Source organism: Cyclopterus lumpus, chromosome 15 (assembly GCF_009769545.1).
Source record: "Cyclopterus lumpus isolate fCycLum1 chromosome 15, fCycLum1.pri, whole genome shotgun sequence".
In the NCBI taxonomy this organism is placed as follows: domain Eukaryota; kingdom Metazoa; phylum Chordata; class Actinopteri; order Perciformes; family Cyclopteridae; genus Cyclopterus; species Cyclopterus lumpus.
In genome coordinates, this window is record NC_046980.1 from 5,395,661 (window position 1) to 5,405,660 (window position 10,000).

Consider the following 10,000-nt stretch of genomic DNA (forward strand, 5'->3'; position numbering starts at 1 on the left):
TTTTTTTCTGCTCATATTTACGTCAAAATAAATACAAAGCAGACTCTATAGCAACCGAAGCGTTGAGAGAAGGTCAAGGTGGATGGACGGGTACAAAAACACGCTCCAAATCCAGTAAACCGGATTTTAAATGTTTGCTGAGGGAAGAAAAACATTTTAAACTCACAGTCTGTAAGCTGCCGGGTGTTTTTTATTGTCTATGGTTCTGACGGGTGTATTTCTTTCTTCTGCCTAACGCGGTTAAAAATACACGAAAACTAAATCAGACAATGTTGTCGTGTCGGCATCTTTTTTGGACTACGGCTGAGACTTCGGGTCACGATGACTTAAACAACCGCGAGTAAATCAGAGTAAACGCAGAATCAATAAAATAATCATAAATCCAGCTGAATAATGAATCAAGTGCTCAGACTTCGGTGCTGGTGATTTATAATTAAGTCTTGAGTACTTTATATATTATGCTTTCTGCATAATACTGCTGCCATTCAAAGGAAATGTAATTAAGAGCTGAGCATCAGCTGCTAAATATGTGATTTGGTGCAATTTTTGTCTTCACATGAGAAAAGAAAAGCAGAGGATGCTGTTAACTTGATAATTTTCAACACCATCAGAAAATATGTTATTTAAATGCTATAACAAGTAACACGAGTGGGTTGTGGGATGGGGTGGACTTCAGGAACAATATAACAGAAACAATTTGCAGGGCTTAGAAACATTATCAGCATTCAAAGTAGGAAAATTCATTTTGTGCCTACAAATCAAGCTTTAAGAAAAGATTTCAGGTCTTAAACAAAGTCAGAATATTCTGTAAACGATGTGTTCTTTATTTGGAAAACCAGCCCTCTTGTGTTTACTTTATCGTTTACTGTAACATCTCACAGTTTATTTTATTATAAACTCAATCTGCAACCAGTAAAGTTTGTCACTTTCAAGTTTAAATAGTTTAATTATCACTTTCAGAACATATAATTACGACTTCAGTCGACAACATGCCTAATTCATCTTTTATTTAACTCGTCAAGTTAAAGTTGCTTTGGACCACTACCCCTTTTGTCCACAGGGGCCGCCAGAATCAACACAAACATAAAGTTCCCTGTAGTGGCTTTAAGTTAGAAACATGCATTGCATTATAAAAACATTGCATTATAAAACATTATAATGAAGTACAATAAAACGTTACTCGAACTTGGTTCACGTTAACAGAAGTAAACATTCTGAAGAGATGAACTCAACGCCTACATTTATGAAATTAAGTTAATTTGCTGAAATGTATTGAAGTTAGTTGCCTCAAACTATTTTTAGGCTTTAAATGTATATTTATATTTATATTGACATTTTTTTTTCATTTACTACAGTACGATTTTCCTGGTTATGTTTAAGGTACTCAAAGCTCTCGGTTATGGTTCGGTAAAGTTTATTATATATTATATATATCATTAATATCATTTCATATTGAAAAAGTCACTGACCTGAAGCACCTTTTCTTTTTTTAAAGAAGTACTAACACTCTCTCTCTCTCTCTCTCTCTCTCTCTCTCTCTCTCTCTCTCTCTCTCTCCTCTGTAGCGGTTAGCCTCGGTCGGCCTGGATGCCAAGAACACATTGTGTATCTGGGAGTGGAAGAGAGGGAAGATCCTGGCTACAGCCACCGGACACTCGGACAGGGTGTGTGTGCGTGCGTGTGTGTGTGTGTGTGTGTGTGTGTGTGTGTTACATAGACTATATATATGTAATAACATCTCCTCTGACTCCAGATCTTCGACGTCAGCTGGGATCCGGTTCAACAGAACCGTCTGGTGAGCTGTGGAGTCAAACACATCAAGGTAACACACACATACACACACACACACACACGCACACACACGCACACACACACAAAATGATGCTCCCGGTTTAAATGACCAACCGTTAGCTTTTTACGTAATTACAAGCCTGCTAATTCAGATAATCGTACAAATTATAAAATATTATTGTGTTAGCTGGCTATCGGTCTCCGACCCTCTGTGGCCAAGGGACTATAATTATTGGGGTGTAACTGCAGACAACGGACACATTTTTCGGCTCGCTGTTCGTTAGCAACTTGAGATGTGAGACTAATTACTTTCAAGGATCATTTATTACCTTTATGCGACACCGGGATGCACACAACTAAATGCTGTTGTAGCCCACCTGCACAAAAGTGCACAAAACAAAAACACAAGTGAATTTCTTGAATTTGCAACATAAGGAATGTAAACAGCAGCCCTCTCTCTCTCTCTCTCTCTCCCTCTCTCCCTCTCCCTCTCTCTCTCTCCCTCTCTCTCTCTCTCTCTCTCTCTCTGTAGTTCTGGTCTCTGTGTGGGAACGCTCTCACTCCAAAGAGGGGGATCTTTGGGAAGACGGGCGACCTGCAGACCATCCTGTGCGTGGCGTCCGCTAAAGACGACTTGACGTACTCCGGGGCGCTCAACGGGGACATTTACGTCTGGAAGCTGCTCAACCTGACGCGAACGGTTCAGGCTGCACACGGAGTGAGCGACCTTTGACCTCCAGCTTGTGGCAGCAGAGATCTACTCGTTTACAACAAACATATAAGAAAGCACTGCTGTAATTCAATTAAGTCACAGAAAAGGCCTTCAACATTTGTCATTTTAATAACAGAATATGTTCCGGATGTTTAATATAGTTATTGAATATTTTTCTGCATTGATTTTTGTAAATATATTTTGGATTTGCACCTCATTGTTAGGCTCTTTACTTTTTATATTTTCAGTGCATCTTATCTTCGTCCGACAGGGACCGGTTCTAGCTACCCAAACCGTCTACCGTGAACCGGTTCACTGGAATTTTACGTACATTTAGTGTGAATTGGCTGTAAAAAGGGAGAAAAAATAATAATTAATTGATGTGCTTAGTTCATGAATGCAGACACCATTTATTATTTAAACATTAGTTCATTTATATCAACTACATAAAGCTTTGATCTAGAAATACAAGTGTCGGTACCATCAACGACCCAAATGTGTGTGTGTGTGTGTATGTGTGTGTGTGTGTGTGTGTGTGTGTGTGTGTGTGTGTGTGTGTGTGTGTGTGTGTGTGCAGGCTGGCATCTTCAGCATGTATTTCTGCGAGGAGGGTTTCGCAACGGGGGGCAGAGACGGCTGCATCCGACTGTGGGACGCCGACTTCAAGCCGATCACCAAGATCGACCTCCGGGAGGCCGAGCAGGGTTACAAAGGTACGAGCGCGGCAGCAGACCGTCACATGACCGGGGGTCATGTGACCAACGAGAATAGCCGAGCTCGCTTTAGTGCTCGTCCTGGCTCTAATTATTACAATATGAGTAACGTCAGCATGAGGCCGACGGTTTACAAGATGTCTCCCACTGCACTGGAAAGTCTGTTCTCAGGTTTTGTCCACACATGAAAGGATGTTTTTGGCCTCTCGTCGATAAACCGTCGATAGGTTTAGGTCACTGAAAACAGAGGTGTTATCAAAGATCTGGTTCTCCAAACAACGACAGCTGGATTCTCTTGATGTCACAAAAGCTCCTTCACTGCCTAACCAAAGGGTAAGATATCCAGGTACAGATTGCATGTTAATATCAGGTGGAGATATCCGTTATCTGGGCGTCGGCGTGAAACCTTTAAACCTCTCTTACCTTTCAATCTCTTGTGTCCACCAGAAACACCCCGACTGGCTATCTACACCTTTTCTTCAAACCTCATTTAAGTCGAATGAAGCCACTGACGTTAAATATCGCTTCATCTCCTTTTCTAAAGGCGTATTTTTTTTTACCCATCATCCCTTCTCGCCGGAGAAGAATAGAGAGAAGAGGAAAAAAAGGTCACTTTTGTAATGGAAGACTCTTTTGTCGGTTGAAGGTTGCGACGCTTCAGTCTCCTGAAAGGATGAGGAGGAGGTTGAGACTCGAATCGTCCACTTCAGTCGTTCTCTTTTCCCTATAAAGACATTCGTGATGCTCAGTTGTCAAGTTCCGTCTTTAGTTTTCGACGGAAACGACCTGATTCTCTGTCTTTGAGGAGAAATTTAAAAAGTTTGCAGTGAACGTTTGAACCCCTCAATGACGAAAAAGACGTTATTATTTTAGGAGAAGCTGCGGGGGGGTGCACCATAAAGCGCCCCCCCCCCCCCCCCCCCCCCACCGGCCTCCTTTTCATGTCTCCTCCTTCTAAAGGTTTCTCAGGAGAAAGGTTGAAAATAAAATACGAGAGGGAAAGAAGTAAAAGTTTTGTCTTCTCTGTTTCCAGAGTTGGAAATGATCTCAGCTCCTTTGAGGGCGTTGGAGAAGGTTAATGGCTCCTGGTTTAACAAGGGGGAAGGACAGAAAAGTTTTAAAGTCTTTATTTCTGCTCTTTAAAGGTGAAAATATTAAAATCTAGAGGACAAGATTTCTCCTGTCTGATAAACAACTATTTGATGGATTGCCATAATTGTTTTTTTTTTACAGATATTCATGATTTCCAGAGAATGCCTTGATGATTTTTCTTCTTGCACCACATTGTTCATGTGATTAAAGAATCAGAATTAGATGAACATCCGGTGCAATGCCAAGTAGAGGAATTTGCTTTGGTGTAATAAACAACAAGAAAACATAACAAGAGAGAATTGAATAAAAAATGTTGAATAAAAATGAAGAGAAAAAAGTAAAAATATGTAATATATCTTAATTAAAATGAAACGGCGTTGCAGTTTTTAAGAGATGAAATGTGAAAAGGTTTATTGCTGTATGAGTATAAAAAAAATCAAATGTGCGCATAATATTCCAAGAGATAAAAGTCAGTTATTTCATACTAAAAACCTTGTTAAGTAATTAATTACTGTAATAATCAGGAAAAAAAACCCAGATTATTATATATTTTTTAGGAAAGTTATTTAATGTCCATATTGGGTAAAACCACAATAAGCAGCTCACATGAACATATTTGTGTTGCTGCATCTGTGCCGGTCTCCTACGATGACTGATAGTGTGTGATTACTTTAAATGACTTAGAAATGGACTTAGGTCCAAAACGAGCCCAAAATAATTTCCCCAGAGTTTTCTCCTCAGTGGACGACTAATATCGTACCTCCTCTTCTGCAGCCATTAGGGCCAATAAAAAAAGAGCGTTTCAGAGGTCAAGAGTAAACATTAAAAAGCTCAGCGAGGAGCAAAATAGTGTATCGATGAGAAGGCGTCAAAAATGAAATGAAAGCGAGACGATGATACTTATTCCTCTCACGTTTCTTTCCTCCGGCTTGTTGAGCTGTAATTTGTTACGGTGAAGTTTTCTTCTCTGTTGCCTTCAGGCAGCTATTAACACTTCTGAGATGAAACATTAGAAATACTTCCTAGAGTCCTCTTACCTCCTAAACCCGTCTGGTATCAGGTTGCATTGGCAGGGAGGAGTTTTTTAACAAAGTTACAGGAAGCCTCACACGGCGGTTCGATGCCGTCGGCGACAGCAGACGAGCTGATTGTCGAGAACAGGAGTGTGATGGAGAGGTTAGAGAAAGAAGAAAGAAAAAAGGGAAACATCTTTCCCCTAAAAGTCGGCCTCTTCTGAATTGTAGATTCCTCCTGTAGATGTGATAATAAACTAGTTCTTATTTTCCTTTTGAATAAGGAAAAAAGTACAACGTCTACTTCAAGATGGGGCGAGAGTAGAGGTACAACTTCACCTGAAAAGAAAAGTCAAATATATACTTAATGAAGAGTTTAGTTATTAATTAAACGACCCAACAGCTGAAACGATTGGTTCAATTAGACCATATGTGCTGCTTTTCCTTTTAATAATGTTAATAGTTGCAATGCAATGTTGGGGTTTTGGACTGTTGGACAAAACTAATATTGTGACGGTGTCACTTTGGATTCTGGGTAATCGTGACAACATGGGATGGACCGACCTCAGGTTCCCCTCAGCTAAACACTGTCCGCTCTGTTGCTGTTGTTTGAGTCCCCAAATCCCAGAAATAAGTTCAACACTTCCAGTTCCCCTAGTCTCAGAGTCCATTTTTATTTTTTAATGGGTTCTTGCCTAAAATAAAGTCCGTGGTTAACTCAAGCTTAAGATATGTTAACAATTTGCTCTACAATATAAGTCAGTTAATATCCCTCTCGTGAATTTTGAAGCTTTTAAATGTCTTCAAAAAGTGGTTAAATAAGACTCTTAACCATCATCTTACCAATGTGTCCTTCCTCACCGCCTGGTTGTTTATACTGGCGCCTGTGGGACACTGGTGTAGTTCTTTAAAAGCCTAACGTTAGCCTTTGACTTGTGCCGATAACTGGTAAAGAAAGAAAGAATAGTGTTGATCCTCCTCCTTCTCCTCCTCCTCCTCCTCCTCCTCCTCCTCCTCCTCCTCCTCCTCCAGGACTGTCTATTCGCAGCGTCTGCTGGCGAGCCGACCGGATCCTGGCCGGAACACAAGACAGCGAGATCTTTGAGGTGAGATAAATAAAAACAACACCTCCGTGTTGTTCCTCCCCGCAGAGACACTTTTATTGTGGTGAGCTAAACACAGGCTCCTCATTGGCTAACCTCGCTGCAACACGTGACACCCATGTCGGCGGTAATGTATTCGGGATCAACTAAACCAAGTCCAGACCAGTGCGAGTCCCACACACATGCATGACACACCTATGATAACATGTGCAACCTGAAAAGCAAAAGCACTCCTCAAATTTGATCTGAAAGATCCACATTTCCATAAAAAACACTACCACAGAAAGCAAATGGAAGATTCCTCTTTAATCACCTCTTTTATTGCCCTCCTTGTGTATATTTATAAGTCCACCTTGAGAAAGGCCGTAATAAAAATAATTACAAGGCGTTGCAGAAGTGAGTTTTATTTTGCACAACGAGCATTCACAGTAATGAGGTTAGCAATTAAATCAAACAATATACAAACAATTTAGTAAAAGTCCTGTAATGCTGCAGATTGTTAAGAGCCCAATTGAAAGACTATATATGCTGCTGGGTTGCTTAATATATAATAATGCAATAATTTGCTGAAAATTGATTAATGCAACAAAACTTATATAGACTCTTCATATGTTTTTTTTACGTGTAGAAATCTTAATTTGTAAAGTAAGTAAGTAGAAACTAGTACTTGTACTCAAATGTGTACTTAAGCAGAGTACTCGAGGTATTCAGTTACTCTGCGTCTTTCTGCCCGCCTCCAGGTGATGGTGAGGGAACGGGACAAGCCGCTGCTGATCATGCAGGGCCACGGCGAGGGCGAGCTCTGGGCGCTGGACGTTCACCCCAAAAAACCTCTGGCCGTCACCGGCAGCGACGACCGCTCCGTCAGGTCGGTGCACGGACGGAGATGTTTACCACCGTTTGTTTGAGTTGATTGGTAGTGTGACCCCTCGATGGACTGGCGGCCTGTCCAGGGTGTCCCCTGCCTTCGCCCTATGTCAGTTGGGATAGGCTCCAGCGCCCCCGCGACCCTAATGAGGATAAGCGGTATTGAAAATGGATGGATGGATGGTAGTGTGACGGTTTCTGCTCGTCTCCGGCAATCTTTGCTGAGACTCCCGGGAGACCAATTACGTATAAACACACACACACACACACACACACACACACACACACACACACACACACACACACACCCACCGTCAGCTGAAGACAAAAGGAAGATGCTGGCATGTTTGTCGGCTTGCCTCACCTTCCAGGAGTCTGTCACTGCGAGGCCTCTTTCTCGCCTAATATGTTTTCATATTTAAGCGCACTGTTTTAGAATGAGAACATTTCGTGACTCCGTCCGCCATGTTGAAAAAAATCCAGCCCCCCCAAAAAAAAACCAAGGCCCCGGCTGGTGCAAGTCCACCAATCGGACCATTTTGGAGTTGCGCCACGTGTCTGGTGAACTGATGAGTCTTTTAAACACCAATATGTCCCTCAAACTGGATGTTGTCCATGTTTCGTGAAGACGACTTCTGGCCTGTAAACCTCACAGGTTCACAAGTGTGTGTCTTATTTCTTAAACCTAACTTTGCGTGTGTGTATCAGGTTGTGGAGTCTGGCTGATCACGCCCTCATCGCTCGCTGCAACATGGAGGAGGCGGTGCGGAGCGTGGCGTTCAGCGTGGACGGGTACCAGCTGGCTCTGGGCATGAAGGACGGATCCTTCACTGTGCTGAGAGTCAGGTAGCACGCACACGCACACACACACACACACACAAACACACACGCTGAATTTAAATCTCATATTGCTTTGTGGTAACGTGGCATTAACGCAAACATTGTTCCACGTCCGCCTCAGAGACATGACGGAGGTCGTCCACATCAAAGACAGGAAGGAGGTGATCCACGAGATGAAGTTCTCTCCAGACGCAGCGTACCTCGCCGTCGGCTCCAACGACGGGCTCGTGGACATCTACGCCGTCGCCCAGAGATACAAGAAGGTGGGGGGTGGAGGCACTTTGGCGTTGTAGCTGATACTGAAAAAAACAAACAGGTTGTGGGTTGTCATACCTGCAGGTGTAATAACGCTCATAATTTGATTAAATGATGTCCTCTGTCTGACTATAGGTAGGAGAATGCTGTAATTCAGCCAGTTTCATCACACACCTGGACTGGTCTCTGGACAGCAAAATCCTGCAGACCAATGACGGAGCTGGCGAACGCCTCTTCTACCGAATGCCCAGTGAGTCCCTGCAGTCCAATGCTGCTCTAATTATTTTTATAGGGCAACAAAGTGCATCATTCTGTTCTTATTTTAAGATACTGGAAGCTACATTTAAAGAAAGTTGTAATGTAGAAAAATGCTCAGAATATCATTTTACAAAGGATAAAACATTATATTTCAAGATAAATATGTATATATTTATATTTATATTTACAATATATCTATTTCTAACGATTTTGTGAATTTTTTTATACTTAATGTTTTTATAAATAATGTGGCTCTCTGGAAGTTATATGTTACACCTTATTATCTTAGGTTTTAAGATATATTTAAATGGAATATAGTCAGTTACGTGAGTCAAAATGAACGAGACAGTCCAGACAAGTGAGTCTTTAAATCACTTGAATGATTGCATTTTAAATTAATTAAATTCAAGGTGGAGCTTGATGTCCAAATAAGGACCGGAAAAAAATCTGTCTCCAAAGATTTCAAACACAAAACTCTCTGCAACTCGTCTTCGAGCGTGAAAGATTAAAATCTGCACCATCCACACATTTCCTTTTTCTTGCTTCTGTCTGCTACGACCGATTATTATTGATAAAAATGTGCAAACAGGCCGTTTGTTATCATTAGCATCAACTGAGAGATAAACGCGTGAAGCATTTGCTGCAGAAATTAAAAAGTGAATTATTCCATTTGTGGTTAAATGCACACTGCTTTCTATCCCCCCCCCCCCCCCTTTCTGCAGTGGGAAAGCTGATTGTCAGTAAGGAGGAGGTCAAAGGTCAGCGCTGGGCGTCCTGGAGTTGCGTCCTGGGCTCAGAGGTCAGCGGCATCTGGCCTAAATACTCTAATCTAACCGAGATCAACGCAGTGGATGCCAATCACGCTGCCGCTGTACTTGTTACCGGGGACGACCTCGGCCTCGTTAAGCTCTATCGCTTCCCCTGTCTGAGGAAAGGTTTCTACCTTTTCTTTATCTGTGTGTCTTTCATGCTTTTCTCCTCTCGGTTTTTTGTTGTTAAACGTGTGAGTCGTCTGTTTATTCCAAGGAGCGAAATTCAAGAAGTACATCGGTCACTCTGCCCACGTGACCAACGTCCGCTGGTCACATGACCTGCAGTGGGTGCTGACCACAGGTGGGGCCGACCACGCCCTCTTCCAGTGGAGGTTTCTGCCAGAGTCGGTGATGAACGGGGGACCGGACACCAACACACAAGGTGGGGAAACCGGGAGGAGCTGAGGAGCACATTAGATGAAGAGGAACACAACTAGATTAAAGAAACAAGGACCTCTGCTATGTAATAAATGTCTGCTTCTCTGTCTGTCTGTCTGCCTGTCTGTCTGTATGTCTGTCTGTCTGTCTGTCTGTCTGTCTGTCT

At 42.2% G+C, this 10,000-nt stretch overlaps 1 protein-coding gene across 5 annotated transcripts in view; it reads left to right on the top strand.

The window, feature by feature from the left end:
• LOC117744031 (echinoderm microtubule-associated protein-like 6) overlaps positions 1–10,000 on the top strand; it is a 54,602-nt gene that overhangs the window by 19,631 nt on the left and 24,971 nt on the right. For all 5 annotated transcript variants that reach the window (XM_034552092.1, XM_034552091.1, XM_034552096.1 and 2 more), the window contains 11 exons: positions 1,566–1,664; positions 1,754–1,822; positions 2,324–2,509; positions 3,081–3,216; positions 6,354–6,427; positions 7,165–7,292; positions 8,000–8,137; positions 8,253–8,394; positions 8,522–8,636; positions 9,367–9,579; positions 9,671–9,838. In XM_034552092.1, the coding sequence (XP_034407983.1) occupies positions 1,566–1,664; positions 1,754–1,822; positions 2,324–2,509; positions 3,081–3,216; positions 6,354–6,427; positions 7,165–7,292; positions 8,000–8,137; positions 8,253–8,394; positions 8,522–8,636; positions 9,367–9,579; positions 9,671–9,838 (1,468 nt within the window). The remainder of the gene's footprint in view (positions 1–1,565; positions 1,665–1,753; positions 1,823–2,323; positions 2,510–3,080; positions 3,217–6,353; positions 6,428–7,164; positions 7,293–7,999; positions 8,138–8,252; positions 8,395–8,521; positions 8,637–9,366; positions 9,580–9,670; positions 9,839–10,000) is intronic.